Source organism: Eublepharis macularius, chromosome 9 (genome assembly GCF_028583425.1).
Source record: "Eublepharis macularius isolate TG4126 chromosome 9, MPM_Emac_v1.0, whole genome shotgun sequence".
In the NCBI taxonomy this organism is placed as follows: Eukaryota; Metazoa; Chordata; class Lepidosauria; order Squamata; family Eublepharidae; genus Eublepharis; species Eublepharis macularius.
Window position 1 is genome coordinate 64,809,260 of NC_072798.1, and position 19,045 is coordinate 64,828,304.

Sequence of the window (19,045 nt, forward strand, 5' to 3'; positions counted from 1 at the left end):
TGCAAAGTAAATAAAATTAAAAATCTGTGTACATTTGTTTTTTCTATATATGTGCATTGAGTAATTCTCATGTTATATTCAACTCACATGTGATTAAAACCCCACATTTATTCAGGTCCTGGTCTTGGTTTCACTCATAAAGTGAATGCAGGCTGGATTTTCCTTGCAAATGGATGTACACATGTATAATGCAAAATGTATTTTAGTTTATTTACGTTATTCATAGTCCACCTTTCTCACTGAGCCTCAAGGCACACATTCGGTCAGTCTCAAAGCCATTTCAATAAACAATGTAATAGGGTATATAAATGCAAATTTGCAAAACTTTAAAAACTAGTAAAATCTAATACAGAGTTGAAGAAATGCTAAAATATAGCATAAGCAATTCTGAACAACATATAACTATCCTGTAGGGTCATACAGCAATAGACAGTACATAATATAGTCTGTAATCCCTATCCCTTTACCTATGCATCTTCTAGAGACCACAGCATAGCCCTCTTATCGGAGTTAAAAGCCCTCTTGAGTAATTCACTTTTGGATGGTTTGCTGAAAGCTATAAGAGTGGGAGCTTTCCTGACTTCTTTAGGTAGGCCATACCATAGGGTAGGGACCACCACAGAGAATGCACATGTATGGACAGCTGTTGATTTTGCACATGTGTGAGGTGACACCTGCAGAAGGCCCTGTTCAAATGAGCAAAGCTTCCACAGTAGGATATACGTACTTTCAATACAACATGAACAGGGCTAAGATCTTAGTGGGTCTGGCACCTTATTTTAAAAGGAGGGTGTAACTTTCCTAAGCAGTGTTCAAACCGAACACTGAAGCAGCAGACCCAGCTAGCCCCCCCCCCCCCGATTTTATGTGTGAGAGAGCGCCAGTTTCTAATAAACTCTCTCATACAGTGTAACCCCCCCCCCCCCAGCACCTCAGGTTTATATGGCGGTTAGGAACAAAGCCTGAATCTCTGGAGGAAAAGTAAAGCTTTGCTCTTTGGATGCTTTGGTGTGACAAAGGCACCCACTGTCTTCCCTGCGGAAGAGGTGACTCCAGTGGACCCCCCCCCCCCAGGTATTTTCCTGTCAGCGGTCCAGAGGACGTTTCTGTTTTTCCAGTTCCGCCAACCTCGCGGCAGCCTTCCAGCGGCGACAACCTCGGCATTTCTTCGAAGCGCCCCTTCTACTCTTCTGCGCCGGAGCAGGCCGGATGGACGCCGCGCCGCCTTCTCCTTCCCCTCTTGCAGCGCCGGAGGTGCTCGCTGGGGGGCTCTGTGGGGAGCGGAGGGAGCGGAGCTCGCCTTGAGAGCGGCTGCTCGGGCCCGTCATGCTCGCGGTAGCCCAGCCTCTTCAGCTGAGGGCCTCAGCCGAGCTGCGGAAGTGGCGAGTCGCGCGTGCTTCTCTGCCGGGTCCTTGGAAGTCGCGAGGCCAGAGAACCTCGAGGGAGACTCAGGTAAGGGGCGAAGGCTGCTTTCCCGCTTTGAAGACGCCCTGTGTTCTTTGGCGGGGGCGGGGGACACTTTCAAGACAAGCAACATGAAACCAGCTGGGCTGCGTATGGTGGTTGGAGGTGGGGGTGCTTATTCCCATTAATCATTTACCTCATTTATGCCTCATCTTCCTTACCGCTCATAGCTGCTTCCATCGATTCGTTTACCTTTTCTGCAATTTATCCTCACAACAATCCTGTGAGGTAGTTTAGGCTGGTCGGAGAGGGTGTGACTGGCACTAGATCACCCCAACAAGCTTCCATCGCAAAGTGGGGACTTGAACCAGGGTCTGCCAGATCCAACGCTCTGGATCTGGCAGACCCTGGCTGTCATATTACAGTGGCTGTCTGAGCTTGAGACTCATTGAGTGGGGCATGATGTAAATGGTTAGAGGTATGGTGGTGCTATAGGGTGGGATCTGGTGAGAGCCGGTTTGGTGTAGTGGTTAAGAGCACAGGACTCTAATCTGGAGAACTTGGTTTGATTCCCCACTCCTCCACTTGATTCCCCACTCCTCCACAGCTGGGTGACCTTGGGTCAGTCACAGCTTCTAGGAGCTCTCTCAGCCCCACCCACCTCACAGGGTGTTTTGTTGCAGCGATAATAATGATATACTTTGTAAACTGCTCTGAGTGGGTGTTAAGTCATCCTGAAGGGCGGTATATAAATAGAATGTTGTTGTTATTGTGATGAAAACAAATATTAATGATGGTATTGTCGCGCATCAGTTGCGATGTAGATTTTTCTGTGTAATCAACATTTTTTGTGGCTTTGAAGAGGTGAGGTGTTTTTAAAAATGGAAATTAAGTATGTGCTAAAATATAAAGTTGAGATTTGAGTTCCAATCATTGCAGCCATGTTCTCCAATTTACATGTGCAGCACTGGCTGCAAGCAAGCATGCATAGAAGTCTTAGAAGAAGCCATGTTATCTGCAAAATGGCACAACTTTAGTTATCCAGAGGAAAGGGATGTGTTTTGTAATTTTCTGTCAAGTGATGTTAACAAGGCATAAGACTGAGCAGGATTCAAAACTCTTATTGGGAAGGTGAAGGGATGGAAATGACAGTGTTTTAATTACAAACATTGGAGATTCCTAAATTACACCAGCTTGGAAATTGCTCCCTCAATTCTAGAAATTATTACCTTCAAATCAGGTGTCATGCCGTGTGTGGCTATATTTTTGAATGTTGTGCTGATGGTAAATTGTTGTTGCTCAACAACCCTCCTTTAAAATCTTAAAACAAAACAAAACAACCTTTTGGTATTATTGCCTCTTGTCATCTTGCAAACAGGGCTGTGTGCAAGCAGGTTTGATGTCAGATGCTGAAATTAGAATCCTGAGCATCTGGAAAAGGGATTCCTATACTTGTTGTGCTTGTGGGTACTTTTTAGAATTTTGAGAATGGCTGCCATGGCGAATGGGAGGTTTAAAGTCTTTCTATGATGGATGCCCCCTACAGATGCAAATGTGACGCCTCCTAGACTGCTAAAACATCTTCTGCTCCAGTGAGGTGAAGAAAAGCCAGTCAGATCATTGTGGAAGAAGAGGATTTGAGGAAAAATATCAGCGAGCACCCTTGTTGGGAATCCCTGATGTAAAATTTAATTTAAAAACTCAATCTTTTAAATTTCAATTACTCATACAAAATGTACAACAAAACAAGAAAAAAATGTAATAAAACCAGGACACTTGCTTTGTTTTATATCTTACCTGTCACTGACATCTGTGTGCTGTGGATTTTTAAAATTCATATGTACTTACACTAACCTGAACTGTTACCTGTACTTGTGCAGTGAGAGGGCCAAAAAGTAGCATTTCATTACAGTGTATCCCAATGGGATGCCCAGTAGGAGGTAACTGAATATCTGTGTACCTCATGCTATTGTGTGTATATATATATATATATATATAGAGAGAGAGAGAGAGAGAGAGAGAGACAATTCCTGTAATCCACTCAGTTTTGCTGGGGTTAAGTACTGTAATTCATTTCCCCATTCATAGCAAACAAAAATGGCAAAAAGCCTAAGGAGCAAATGGAAAAGAAAGATGCGAGCAGAGAAGAGAAAGAAGAATGCCCCCAAGGAACTTGCCCGATTGCAGAGCATCCTGAAAACAAATAGTGATGTTCTAATGGAAGAAGTGAAAGAGATAGCAACTGTTGTTCCTGCTGAAAAAATCAAAGAGGAAAAGAATTCTAATGGTAAGTTGGCCTATTTTTAGATTTTCCTGTAAGGAGAGAAGCAATTAGGCTCTGGAAATGAGATGTCTTGATTATTTTTACAACTATGTGAGAATAATTTTATGTGCTTTACCTTATCTCCCCCCTCCATTTTCTGTAATTATTTTAGCACTCCTTTTTCTCTTACTGCCTTTTGCTTTGCTAGAGTCTCTCAACATTTTCACTAAAGCTATTAGGTTAATACAACTGCTTCCCTCATTAGTTTTAGTTGGTGTAGAGTGTGATCTTGTGGTGTATCAGAATATTTTTATTAAAGAACAATATGCCATGCTGTTGTGGCATTTGTTTTAGTTTATAATGTCTCTTAACTCAGGACTGACCATGAAACAGAATCAGTCTGTTGGACTGCTTGTGTGCTCAAATGACCAGATACAGGAAGGCAGGTGCATGAAGGACAAAGACAACATTTTTATACTACAGCTCGTCTCTGTGGAACAGGCTCCCTCAGGAAGTGAGGATGGTGGTGCTGCTGTTCTCCCCACTGGGGGAGAAAAGTGCTTTTACATTGCTCTTCTTTCATCCATTGTGTCCAGGGTGGGGATTAGAACCTAGATCTCATGGATCGTTTATCAACATTCTAACCTCTACATTCCTCTGCGTTGCTGTCACTAGAAATATTCAAGTGGTCCTACAGGGTCATTTTATTTGTTAAAGCTTTTAGTGGTGTATAGACTGCAGGTATTGGGCAGAAGGGGTTTATTTGTGGCTTTCTTTGTTATGCTTTAAATTGAAATTTGTAAGCTACCTTGAGCCGCTAGGAAAAATGGAATAAAAATATTTTAAGTTGTTTAGAACATACAAAAGTAGCATTCCAGAACCGCCAAATCTCCTCACTTTATTCCCCAGTTGCTATTACCTCTCGTTCTGTGTTCCAATTCTGAAATTTTCTTTCTCCTTCTTTTTTTGTGAAATTGAAAAGAGTCCAGTAGCACCTTTAAGACTAACCAACTTTACTGTAGCATAATCTTTTGAGAATCACAGTTCTCCTCAGACTCTGTGAAGACTCTGCTATTATCCTTTAATCCAACACATACATGTATTCTCCCTCTTCATCCTCTTCCATCCTTTTAGGACTAGAGTAAAAGAAATTGCCTGAATCATTGGCTATATTCAGCCATCATGAATACCCCCTTTTCTTTTCATGACCAGCCAGGATGTCGTTAGGTTCACATATTCCATCCTCCCTACAGTGCTCTGCACCAAGATGGAAGATGTCCTGGTTTCCAACTACATGCAGTCTCAGTGTAGTGTCCATGTAGAAGAGGGAAGGGAACACATGGCCATGAAAATTTCCTGACTTATTCTCGTAATTGGAACATCTGAATATAACCTTGGCCATACCCCCCCAGCATCTTTTTATGAGCTTTTAATTCCTGTGTGTGTAAAGAGCACTCTTTTTAAAAATTCCTTTTTTCCCCCAGAGGAAAACAAAATGGACATGGATAGCAAAAGAAATCAGAAGACTCTTCTGGATCAACATGGACAGTATCCAATATGGATGAATCCCAGGCAGAGGAAGAAGCTTAAGGCAAAGCGTACCAAAGGAAAAAATAAGCACAAAGTACCAAAAGGATTAGCATGGTAGAGACTGGTTGAATTTTAAGAAAGAAAACTTTATATAAAGAAATAAAATAGCTCTATAAGTAAAGCCACATGGCCTATGTGGGGGGGGGTACATCTTTGTTTTGGACTCCTTCATTTGATGAGACATCAGTTTACTGTGCTGAAGTTCCTCTGGAATATAGCTCATTTAAAAAGGCTCCTTGTCTTTAAAATACATTTTTTTGTGTTGAACAAATTAGAATATAGATTAATAGAAATCTTGTTCACAATCCAAGGAAAGCTTGTAGAGATTACTTTCCTTTGAAAACCTTAAGAGCTGAGTAGCTAGTTAAATATTTTATGATTCATTGGTTTTGATGAGTTTGAATGTCGGCTAACAATCATAGGGTCATGATGAACTTAAATATTTACTGGTGCGTGTACAAGCAAGTTACCTGCCTATTCATTTTAGTGGAAGTAGGTGAACTTACTTTTTTATTCTATTCAAATATACAATCTTGTATTACATAACTCTAGTCAAATAAATTTATTCAAGCTCCCTGATGCATGGAATAATAATGGTACTGGGTGTTGTGTAAATTTGTACAATTTTAGATTAAACATGAACATTGCTGACATACCCCACCTGAAATATGGGATTATACTCTTTATATTTCCGTAGCAGAAATAAATTTTCCAATCTTTTAAATGCACATATGCCTAGAACTTCTATTTGCAATCTTTAAATTGTAGGCATGTTTAGTTTTGTTAAACCATGAAGATTAACTGTCATGCCATGAGTCACTGTACATGACCAATGCAATCTTTAAAAGGGTTACTCCTTTCTAAGGCCAGTCGTTTTAGATAGACGTGACTGCTTAGAACTGCACTATAGACAGTTTTGGGGTGGGGGGGGCGGGGGACATATCATTCAAGCTGGTCTGATAAAATATCACAATTTTGTCCTTGTATATGAAAAGGACACAAAGACAAGAGGAGCTGGAGAAAGTCAGAGTCAATTAATGAAGCATTAGGACTTTGGAATGTATTTCTTGCTGCTTAGTGGAATCACATGTAATTTGCGGACATGTTGACAATATTTGGAGTATCCTCAAATCTTTCATTCTTAGCCCATTGCGTGAGATGAGAATTAAAACTGCCTAACTGAGCTTGGGTCCCTGGGTTTGGGTACATGCTTGGTGCAATGTAAACCCTGAATGCTTGTTTTGGAAACAAAGCATTGTGCTCTTTCAGAGATCTGCATAAAAAAAAAATGGCTCGACAGTCTTAAGGATGGCAATATAAGGAATATAAAGAACACATTAAAAGTGACAGCAAATAGCATCCTATAATAGTTTTTAAATTCCAGAAGAAGCTTTTACACAGATCAGGATCAAAATTACTAGTCAAGACATTTGGATTTTTAATTTCAGTGGGAAACACCCTTGTAATTCTGTTTTCTACCCTAGTGGGATGATGATGTCAGAGGCTGTACCCTTCATGCAAGGGATGCTTCCAGCCAAATAGGTTTAACTTCATCTCCTTGCACAGAGAGGTGTGACAGAGTTGACTGAAAAAAGTTTTTCTTCCTTTCTCACGATCCTCAAATGGCAAGTGCAGAGGTTCTCCTTTTAAACATAGCCAGATCAAACCAGTGAGGGCAACTAGTCCATGCTGTATTTCCATGCTACACTTGGAGGATTTCAGAATTTTCCTTCAGCCTGGATTACTTCCAGTATAGGAACTAGGATAGAGAAAAATGCTGGAAGCTACACATATGCTCCAGTTTTGTCTTGAAATAGTTGACTCTCCCCTGGCTTTCTTTATTTGTGAATGGGAAATGGCTTCTCTTTTTCCCTACTAGCGCTAATACCTGTGGGCTACTAGCTCTAGGAGGAAACATTATCAGGGAAAGTGTGTGGCTGGCTTTATGTAAAATTAAAGATGTTAAGATCTTATAGAGACAGTTGTCTCACTGTCTTGGTCATTATAGATTTCTAACATCTTACTTTCTTTGGCCACTCTCCTTACAGGGGAAGGGGAAAATATTTGCCCATAACTCCTCTTCCAGTATACTCTGCAGCAGTCTGCTCACCTTCTAGCACAACAGGGGTCCCCAACCTTAGGAATTGTGACACAGAGTGGCGGGTATAATAACAAAATGGCTGCCACAGAAGGCGGGGCCAACCACAAAACAGCAGGAAGTGCAGTTATGCATAACTGTCATAGTAACTCTTCTGAATTTTAGGTAGAGGCTCTGTTTAACAGTAACAGAATGCCTTTTATTTTTAAAAAAATATTTTGTGTATACACAGCTTACCTTCAGCTGCTGCCAAAGCAACTTTCCAGTGGCTTATCCAAAGCCCCACTAGGCAAAAGCTCCAGCTGTCCTCCCCCACTTTTTAAAAACACTTGGCGGGCACCAGCAAAAGAGTTGGTGGGTGCCACGTTGGAGACCCCTCTTCTAGCATGTATAAACAGCACTTTGCTACTCTTCCCTGCAAACATGCTTATGGGAGACGAGGGGGGGAGATGTACAACTAATACCTGCCTCTGTTCTCCTCCTGCCCAGTACAGCTGCCTGCCTTCCAACTTTATAATGTAAGAGATCGTGTGAGGTGAAGCACACAGCTGTGTCTTTTGGCATGTTGCCATTTGAAGTTTGGAAATTTGTACTTGCAGTGTGATGTAAGAAGAGACTGGACCTATTTTGAAGCCCTTGAGAAATATATTGTCGAAGGCTTTCACGGCTGGAGAGCGAGAAAGTTTTTTATGATATGAGCAGTTTAAGTAGCCGGTCCCTCGTTGGGCTGGGGGGCGTGTGGACATGTTCCTGGGCCTCTTGAGATTGTGGTCCCATCTGGAAAAAAAGAGACATCGATATTATTAAAAGATTCACACTTTGGAGACCATCTTATGGCTACTTACTTGTGTTTTGTGAATAGCCACATGAGAAGTTTCTCCATGGTGCAACTACAAGAGAAAGGAGAACAAATGTTATTACATCACTGGACTTAATGATAGTGTCATTCTGATAAACGGCCAAGGAATTCTGTATGAAGGATATGTACTTTGTATCTCCTGCTATTCAAATGTATTAGTGAATGGTTGTTATTGATGCAATGTTAGTATTTTTGCATGGATTTTAGGAGTATTTAACACAGCTATTTATATATGCACTTGGTCATTTAGCACGTCTTAAGCTATTTTGTAATAATCATAAATTCCCTATTTGTAGAATTAGTGTATAGAGTTATTCCATTGGGGAGTAGGTAATCCCCATACCTCTAGTTGTGACTAGTTCACTTCCTGTTTCTTATTACAAGGAATACAAGCAGGATTCAGCTCCTGTCTCTTTTGAGTGCGATGCTGATTCCGGGGATGAATTTGCTTGTATCTCTTCCCTGTTTCCTCTTGCCTGTCTGAAGCTTCAGAGCATGGCTGACAGATAACCTCCTCAAGGCACTGTGACTATATAGTGAGTGGTGGAAAGTAGAAATACTGCATAAATGACTATAGGGATGACCTTTGGTGAGAACATAATAGCTTTTCTGATAGGAAAGGTGCCTGTCAGGTTGACCTACCTTTATATCTCTGGCCAGTTTCTTCATACCTTCCGTACATCTGATGAAGAGAGCTGTGGTTTTCGAAAGCTTATGCCTTAATAAAGTTGGTTAGTCTTAAAAGTGTTACTGGACTTTTTACTATTTTCAACCATACTAACATGGCTAACTCCTCTAGATCACTAAGTCACTATCTTTCTTTGCCACCCCTGTGCAATTATAAAAAACAATTATTTCCCAGAACTGCTGGAGGTTACCAATTGTCTTAATTTTTAGCAGCTGGAAAATATTAAAGAAGGGATTTAGTTCAGATGTTGGTTGTTTTATTTGTGGTTTCACACCCCCAGAAGAGGGATACTGGTCTTCTTTCTGATACATTAGCATTACGAATACAGCGGTTGGATTTTTTTTTTAACATTCAGAAGCATTTGAACTTATTTCTCATTTATGCTTCAAAGTGGTATAGCCTCATGAGACTGCCATGATTTTCTGAATGGTTGAACAGTCAGTTATACATCTTCTCAAGCTAAAATACAGTGGAACTACTATCCTTGGTTAGCTGTGTCACAACTGAACTGAATGGTAAGTGTAGACCAATGTTTCTTTCAATTGCCGTCTGAAATAATCCCCCCCTATTTCTCTTACAACTATTCCTTTTAATGGGATGCTTGATTTTGATTCTTTGAGATCTTCCTGTGTAAATGTAGTTAGGCAATACTGATTTGAGCAGCTTTTGGGTTTATCTTACTCAATTGTAAACCCTTTTGCAGCTGTCTTGCTACTCCACTATGTGCATAAAGCATGGGAGATTTCCAGTAATTAATTAGGTGGATAGATTCCTGGAACCACCTTACCTGTTCTTTGGTTTTTCACCCAGCAAGGGCAAGGGGACTCCTTCATCAGTGTGCTACTGAACTCAGCACAGCACACAAAGGTGTCAAGAAGTGAGAGGTACCTCCTGCTCTTACCTGTAATTCCTTTCTTGTGCACAAGCATGAGAAAGCCAGGAAATTCATTTTCTGCATTCACCTGGGGCTGGCTACCCTTCCTCATTAAACTTGTTGCATTGTGCATGCATTCCAAACAACATTCAAGGTTGGGCGTAGGTGAGATAATATCCTGCCAACCCCTTCCCACTCATCATGGCATATTAGAATACAGCACTCTTGTCTGGGTGTCTTTTTTTCTCTGGGCCACATACATGTGCAGGTTTACGGATTGTATTTGCTGGGTTGTCATTCTCATCTTTTATACTTGGCATGACTGCAATGTTTGACTAGTGTTCATAATCACATATATGATCTCTTACAGCTCAGGGAATTTCTGTACTTGTTCGGTAGATCATGATCAACTTTTTAGATTTGTCAATTTTGTGGTTTTCAGAAGCATCAAATTCACACTTTTTTAGTTGCATGCGTCTTTACTCCTGGTAGCAGCCCCCTTTAAATTTGCACTGAGAGGCTACTAGTAAGTTAATTGGCCTTTGACTCACTGTGGGTTATAAAGACAAAACCAACATTGCAATTCTGGTTCCTAATGACCTGTAGAGTTAGGAACCTAAATGTCTGATTAATTATTTTGGCAGACGGGTGATTTGGCAATAAAGACAGGAGGGAAGAAGCACATGTTTAACTACCACTAACCAAAACACTTCTGCTCCCAGGAATCACTGGAAAATGTATTGATCTGCATTAATTTCCCACAATGAAATGGAATTGCTTCATGACAATAGGTAAGGGGAAGAGGAGGCAAATGGAAGTTTATTCCATTCATTCCTATTGACACTAACTCTGTCCTCTGTCGCATCCTCAGACTCCCTTAAAACATGCTCAGTCAGTGTTGCCTGAATGAACTGAGCAATTGGTAATCTGAGAGGACATTTTTTTTTCACCTCCAGGTCACTGGTTCAAACACTGCCTAGTGATGGCAAGTCATTACCATCTGATGGCTATTCAGTTGGGCAATTTTGTATGAGTTGGTGGTCTCCATCATTTCCCCACTGTCAGTTGTCCAGATCTCAGCTGACGCTAATTGGGACTTTTATTGACGTTCAGGGCAATAAGTACTTCATTCACTCTCGAAGAAATAATTTTGGAAGGCATGAGGACCCAGATGTTGGTCCAGCAATAACCTGGTTTGTTCTTATTAGATAAATAAAATCTGGGGTTTACATGATGTCCAGTAGATGGCACCATGAGAACTGGTTAAGCCGTTAGCAAGCAAAGGGAGGAAATCAGATTTCAAACACTGTGGAAGTGGCCAAGAAACCTGCAGTTAAAATTGCTTCAATGCCAGGCTCTTATATTTTTAAAGATTTTCTTTTTGATGTTCTTAGCAGTAAAGACAATTATAGTATTAGTTTAAGTGTTCATAATTATTTTGGTGCTGTACAAATAAACACTCTGAATTAATTTTGTTTTCAAGAAATGTTAACAATAGTACAGCAAATTGTTTTGCTTCTATTTATGTTGTCCTCCATAACTTGCAATAATGAAATCATATTCATACAATACTTACTTTCAGCTTGTTTGGTAGAAATTATCTGAGGTTTTTTTAAAGTATTTATGGCTGAAAAAACTAGAATTTCTCTACATTGTATGATATTTGAATTTTTTTTTGCAAAAATTTATTGCCCATCATTATAAATAAATGTCACAATATTTTGTTTTATTTTTAAATTAGCATAAATAAGGATGTTTGGTTTGGGATTTCACATTCACATGTGGTGTTTATGGCTCAAGTCCCAAGGCAAGGAAGTTCGGAAATGACATGTAAGTGAGACTGACTGTTCTTCTAAATAGTCTAATCTAGAAAAGGACAAAACACTAAATCAGCACAATGCGCAATTAAAGAGCCATTTTAAAATTAAGCTTTGCTACTGCAAAAATAACATTTGTTTCTTCCAAAAAAATTTAGACTGGCAGCTTCCCCTTAAGTTTTTTTTTTAATTAACCTTTTCTTTAAAAAGCAAAATGACATTTCTGGTTTTTGCCTTGACAGAAATAATTATCTGACAAATTGCATTACCAGAATTAAATATGTTATTTCAAGATAAAATACGAAGTAGTATTTTAGTGTTAAAAAGATATTTCTGTCTGAGAAATCCTCAAGATAAAAAAATACTGCAGAAAACAGTTATCTTTTAACAAGAGTAAAATGATTACTTTTCATTATTTCCCCCCATGTGGTGGGCAATTCAAAATAGCCTCAACAGTCCCTTTTCTTTAGATGAGCAGGGCTTTGAGTCTTGTGCTGTCTTCCTAGTAATCCTGTACCTTTTTAATAAAATTTTTAACTAGAGAGCAGAAGCAAGCACGTGGGACAGATTCACAGCAATACCAATCACCTCCCTGGAGCCCCCCATTCAAACTGCTGCTTTCAGTTCCTCTTGCACACATGATCTGGAAACCGTTCCAGCCTCAGTGTCACTCTGACTCCACCCTCTTGGAACTTTTACCTATTAGCATCTGCCACCAGTGACCAGACTACAAGAAGCAAAATGTTATGAACGCCATCTCCATCTTAGGGAGCAACAACATGGTTTAAAGCATGCTTTATCTGCCTCCAACTTTTAACACTGAGTGGCTCAGCCTCCAAGGACAGAGACCCCCCTCATGGCAGTACAACCCAAGAGCTGTTGTTTAAAGCTTAAGTTAGGGCTTATTTTAGGATAGAAAAAAAGCAAAATGCTGTGATGCATATCACAAGTATGTATCAGGTACATAAAAAGGAAGATTGTGCTTGCATGTGAGTCCAGGGTGTTTTTAAACTGAGCAGTAGCTTTGGGGAGGTACGGGATGGCAGCAGCTCCACTTTATGAAAGAGCAATGTGCTTAAAATGAAACCCAGCTCTATATCCTTTTAGCTCCCCCAATTCACATTGAAACATGCTTCCTTATTTAATGGGCTGATTCTCTATTATTTAACTTGAGGGGAATTTTATTTTTGTTGTAGTTGCTCATCCTTCAAAGAGATCAGGGCAGCATATCCCAACAATCCTGTACGAAAGATATGTATGGTGATGTTTGGTCCAGAGTAAGCATACTTCATCGTTGAGTAGGATTTGAACCTGGGTCTCCTTGATCCTGTTTCAGTGCATAATGAAACTCAACCATTTATGTTGTGCACTTGACATGCATATAAAAATGAAGGTGGGAAGAAATGCCTCTCCAAGGTCATTGTAAATAGTTGAAATATTTGGCCTGACTGACTGGGGCGGGGGGGGGGGGGGAGAGAGAAATGAATTGACAATTTGCTGGGCTCCCCATTTGCCACTGCAAAAAAATTAAATCATTGTAAAGAAGCATGTAAATATCTTTATTCAGTTATGCTTGGATTCAACTGTTCTTAGTGAATCAATCTGGTTATGTGAACGGCGACTGGATCGTATCCAAATATGACTCAATGGGAAATCCGTTCATTTTTCTTCCTCAGGGTTGCTTTGTGATTGTATCCGGTCATTGCTAATAAATCTGAATACCTTCTAAAAGCGTTTGTATTGGACCCCAGTGTAAATCCATGGAAGAAGAGTTTCCTCAGAATACATTAGTAGAATTCAATTAAGGTGGTTTTTGATTTTTTTGGAAGCCTAATTTAAAAAACAAACAAACAAACATGCTTGCTTATATACAGGGACCTAATAATTTTAAAAATCTTTTAAAAAAACTGTTTTCTCTTAAAAGATTAACCAGTCTCTGTAACTAACTAAAGGTCTGCTCAGAACAGCAATATCACTGAGAAGAATTTAGTAAACATTGCGCCTGTAGAATGCTTCTGTACAGTTATGTCAATTTCAGCTCCAGCATTAGTTCCTTGTGCAGCTCAAGGAACAGAGACTGGGTCGCTACAGTGTTTGGGAGAATTGTGTCTTAATTTATAAAAATAAAGGTCATAATATATCCAAAGCAAATCAAAGTGGGACTTCCTTTAAAACCAGTCATTAATTATTACATTTGTCAGGATCATTCTCAATGTTAATTGTGTACACAAAAGCAGTTTTCAAACTCTCGCACTATTGACCGAGAAATGTAATTCAGGACAGGGAGGAATCTGCATGATTAGTACTGGGACTGATTCTCGCTGGCTCCTCCATTAAGTTCTATAGGCTATGTTTCCAATTGGAAAATCTGTCTCGAATTGCTTCTACACGGGGGGGGGGGGGGCAATTCCCGGTTGTGCTCTCGTTGCCACTGCATTTGCAACAGCAACAGAGGCTCTAGATGGGGGATGCTCCATGCTATCCCCTTATCTCCCCCATGAGGTGCTTTGTGTGGCTTAAAAAAAATCAGTAGCTGGTGGTCTAATGATGCTATTATATCTACTATCTTTTTTAATGCAGGCAAAAAGCCTGTGATCATACCAAAGCAAGTTTGGGAAAACAGGCAGAGAAGCAAGGGAAAACCTGGAACGTGGGTGACTGTACAACTTAAGTTACTCATACCCCTCACTAAACTCACTGCAATTTAATAGAGAGCATGAAGCATTTGGAAGAATCTAGGTGTGTACAAAATTTGCATTCCTCAAGACAATGAAAGGAGAGGGGACAAGTTCAGCCCTTACCTCAAGTGGTGTCCCTAGAAAACAACCCCTTTATTCAATTCATTTCTATGTGGAAAATTGCTTGTGGAGATGCTATCGCAGAGGGAGCAAAACCTGCTCTCCAACCCTCGAATGTGGCTCAGCCTATTTTCAGAGGAAGTTGTGATGCCTCTCTGTGTGCAGTGTCTGCAGTGTTCCCTTCCAGGGGGTTTTGCAATACAGCCCTCCCCGTCCTATTTTTACAAACATTTTGCCAATGGAAATGCAAAGTATAACTATACAGAGTCAAGTCACCAAATTTGAGCCAGGATGTACCTGTTGATCTTTTCAGTGCTAGGTTTCAGGCAAAAGTGTGCTTTGGGGTATGTACAGTGGCCCTATCCCTTCCTCATGGAAACAGTGTGCTCTTACCAATCTGGGATTAGGAGATGACTGACTTGCTTTCAAGGAGACTTGAGGCCCAGCCATGCTTATCTTCAAAATTGATGATTAAATGTGATGGGATGGACTTGTCTATCTAGGCTTCTTGGAATACCTATAAATCCTACTGCTTCAAGAAAGGCTTTACTGATGGGAAATTTATCAGCTCAAATGTTAATCACATATCTGAGCAATTCTAAGCAGCTGTTAAGCAATGTGCCATCTGTTAAAGGGAAAGAACAAAATATGTTAAATATAATAAACATCGGATTAGAATGGAGAGTTTATGATAAGGGTGTAAATTTGGATAGAGTAAAACTTGTAGAGCAGGGGTAAGCAAATAGCAACCCAGGAGTTCAATTTGGTTCCTCAAAATTTTCCAGTTGCCTCCCACCCACTCTCCAACATAAAGGCCTTATATATTATGTGCCTCACAGACCTCCCACAAAAGATGCTCTCCAGACCCCTCCTACATGATTATGAGCATCTTTATTTGTTTTTAAATGGATTATTTCACGTTCTCGGAAATTAGTTTGTTTACGTAGGTTCTGTTTGTAAACAGCCATTTAAAACGTTGAAAAATATTTCAAAAACCAGCAGAGGCATCATAGAGTCAGGTTTCCAGAATGTTTCCATTTAGTATCCACAAATAGCACTTAATCGGATCTATTTCCAAAGTGAAGCGGGCCCTCTGCTTCAAATGATGAATCAATCATTAGTCACACGCTATACCAATACAACTTAAAAGTTGTGCTTTGAAATAAATTTGTTCTCTAGGACATTGTGGAGATTTTATGGGTTGCTTAGTACATTTTTTTCAGATAAATCACTTCACTGAACTTGAAAAAATCCTTGTTTAAATTCCCAGCTATGAGTAGTTTATTTCCTGTGTGTGGTGTGTGTTTTGTTTTATTTTAAAGAAATACTTTCCTATTACTTTAAAATCAGGAAATACATGGAATAAGAACAGAAGAAGTAATCAAGCAATGTTGATAGAAACTAAAATATTGCACTACTGCCCGGGTGAAATGTCAGATGTAAGGAAGCACAGAGCATCTGAACTTCCTACTGGGCCCTCATTCCTCTTCTGAGGCTGCTTCCAAAAATGGAAGAGGATATGAAAGCAGAAGATGGGAGTCCTGGATCACACATGGGTTATAGACTTGCTGACCTTGAGAGATGGTCACTTCATGAGATGACAAAATGTAACATTAGGATTTTCTCCCAACTGTTGTTTGTTTTTAAAGCATCCATGAAAATACAATGTTTTACTTTAAACTTTAAAATATTAGTGGCCGTTTTCTATAGCGCAGTGTTCCTGTCAAAGTGAAATGACTCATAAGAATGCTAAATGCAAACCAGATGAGCATAAACATTAACTGAAAACAAATAAGATATTTAGAGTTCAATGTGGGTCTTTCCATAAAAATGAAGGCCTTGTCTGAGCCACTAAACAGAACTGAGTAACAGAAAATGAATGAAAATATCAGCAGTTTTAACTGTACAAGATGCTATTAACAAGAACTAGCATTTTCGGACTTTCCCATCACCATTTTAACTTTTTAAAATGAATATCATGCAAATAAGTAAGCCTTTTACTATTTTCTACACAATGAGGAAGTCCATCCATATGCCAGATGCTGATAATGTTTTTAAAAAATCTCTGGGCTGTACTTTCAGCAAAAGGAATAATTAAGCATATAGTATGATACAGGAATCCTTATATTTTAAGACACAATGCTTATGTAGCTTTTCTTTGAATAAACTATGGAGCAGGTAAATACCTCTAACTTGTATCATTTTGTATACTGGAAAAAAGACTCCACACAACAGCACAACAATTATTTCCTCATATATTTCTACCACTTAATGTACATTAAACACATGAGAGCGATGGAGAATTATGGAGTAGGGATATAAATAGTTCTGAAATTTGTAGAGGTTTTTAGGAGCAGGCCAATGTTCCTCTCCCTGCTATTACTGTTATTGTTACTAATTTATAGCCCGCCTTTCTCACTAAGACTCCAGGAAGATTACAAAACATGAAAAGCAATTCAATCAGACAGCAAAGGCCTCCAATAAACAATGCAGTAGGACTAGAATTTTTAATGGGCTTTCAGCAACTGCTCTGAATATTGTATATCCCCAGGAGAGAAATGACCCAACTGAGACTACTCACTCCTTACCAGGCCATTTAGGTACGGGGTTGTTTTATATTATGAAGTTCCCCAAGTATGTAGAAAGCACTACTTGTTCTGGCTGTCCCCATTTCACTGCCATGAAGTCCAGTATTAGAAGAAACAAGCAGGGAACCCACAAAGGCTTGTGGGAGGCATCTCATTTTCCCTTTTCCCACTCTTTCCGGTTTCCCTTCCCGGAAAGCCACTATAGCCTCTTCCTTCTCCCATCCCTCCTTTCCACCCACAAGCCGAACTAGCTTTATTTGCCCCCATCTTCAGCTTTTCGCCCTTCTGTCCTCCAGCTGCCTCTGCCCAGGAAAACTAGGGCCAAGTTGTGTGGTGCCAGCTGCCACATACAATTCCATAGTGGGAAACCCACAAGAAGTTGTGGGGGCACATCATTTTTGGCGGGCACAGGACTGTCCAATAAACAACTGTCAGCATTTGGAAGGGGAGGGGAATGACAGACAGCAGATGTAGTAATGTTGCAATGTTACAAAGCATGCGTGAATTTTTTTTAAAAAAGTGATGTAAATGGCGAAATCCCTAAAGCCCGAAACTACACCAAAGCTTCCTCTTGCATCTAGAATGAAAACAAGACACCAAATTGAAGCTGCCTCTGGCGGTGCAGAACACAGGAGAGCCATGCCAAGTCCATGTCGGGACAAATGCTTGGAACGGCTGGTTTAAAGCAGAAAACACCAGCATCTCACGATGTAACTTCCTGCTGCATAAACATAAAATGTCACTGTGTCAGGGGACAATCTAGGATTTTCCTGATTCAGGAAATCCAAGAGTGTCCTGTAAGACAGTGATGTCACTTCTGGTTATGCAGCCAGAAGTGATGTTGCAGTGTTGTTTTTTGCTGTATACACCTTCCATTCCCCCCTGCCACCCCATGAAGCAGTGGGGGGGGGCGCTGAGGTCAAGGTTGGGAGGTTGCCTGACAAAGCAGGTAATCAGGCTTCTCTTCAGTCAACAGAAACTGCCCCTTGTGCTGCCACCAATGCAATTGTAATGGCATTTCCTACTGTGCTGGCACTTGAGTGACCTGACCTGACTATACACCCAAGTTGATGTTCTCTATAGGCAATCAACAGTAAGACTGAGGTGAACTGATCCAAGACTTGTAGCAGTTGAATGCAGTATGCTCTCCCAGTGATGATGTTCACCATGAAGTTATCAACATGCCTAGATTAAAATAAAAACTAAGGGTAAACATGTAAGCCTATACAAATCTCCTATCGCTGGATAGTGACCATCTATAAGGCACACCAGGAAAAAACTGACTTCTGAAGTTAAGCATTGTAAATAATACAATATTAAATCTATTACAGTTCTTATTGTGGGCTTCCTTCAAGACTCAGGACTAGGAAGGCATCAGATTTGTCCGAATGCAGGAGATACCATTTGTATTGTGCCAGGATATTCCAGTGAGCCCCTACAAGTGATTTTGTACTCTACCCTCCAACTCTCTGAGTAAACAACATGTTTATTTTTCAGTTCATGAATGAACTCTGTGTGACCCTGTAATTACCAACCTTTGATTATTTCAAGTTCTGCACACTCACAACCTAAGTAATTTTACAGAGAGGCAAACCCCACTTTCCCCAAAGGTACTTACTTCTAAATAAGCATGCTTAGGACTATGGCCTTGGATTTCAAGTGATGAGCAGGGCTATGGTTCCCCCTTCCTCCCTAGGTGAAGCAGCCACATTTCCAGGTGGGACTTCAAAGACACAAAGGGAAAATCTGTGACTTCCTCATAGCCAACATAACAGGAATTCTATTTATATGTCTTTTATTGTCTTTGAATCATTAGGGTCACAACTGTATAAGCTGAATAAGAACAGCTGTTTTTAGGTTTAGATGCTTTAGCCTGCTTATATGGAATAACTTCCTTAAATAAACAATATCTGTCACTTTGTACCTTCTTTAATTACCCTGAAGTTCTCCTGTGCTCTCATGCCGCAAATGAAAAAGGCTGTTTAAAAAAAAATATAGGTGAGGCAAATCAGTGCTTCGAAAGGTTGGGAGAGGTACCCATTGGTCCCATTTTGGCTGTAGCCCTT

The 19,045-nt window shown here is 40.1% G+C and overlaps 1 protein-coding gene across 1 annotated transcript; it reads left to right on the forward strand.

Moving 5' to 3' along the window:
- The first annotated feature begins 1,241 nt into the window (after positions 1-1,241).
- On the forward strand, positions 1,242-5,983 carry LLPH (LLP homolog, long-term synaptic facilitation factor). Its single transcript, XM_054988332.1, has 3 exons — positions 1,242-1,452; positions 3,493-3,691; positions 5,152-5,983. Exons 1-3 carry the CDS (start codon positions 1,327-1,329, stop codon positions 5,313-5,315), a joined length of 489 nt encoding a protein of 162 aa, XP_054844307.1. The 5' UTR covers positions 1,242-1,326; the 3' UTR covers positions 5,316-5,983.
- Positions 5,984-19,045: the final 13,062 nt, after the last annotated feature.

Coding starts and splice junctions, on each gene's coding strand:
- LLPH (XM_054988332.1), top strand. CDS start 1,327: ATGCTCGCGGTAGCCCAGCCTCTTCAGCTGAGGGCCTCAGCCGAGCTG. Junction 1,453..3,492: donor GAACCTCGAGGGAGACTCAG/GTAAGGGGCGAA, acceptor CCCCATTCATAG/CAAACAAAAATGGCAAAAAG. Junction 3,692..5,151: donor AGAGGAAAAGAATTCTAATG/GTAAGTTGGCCT, acceptor TTTTTCCCCCAG/AGGAAAACAAAATGGACATG.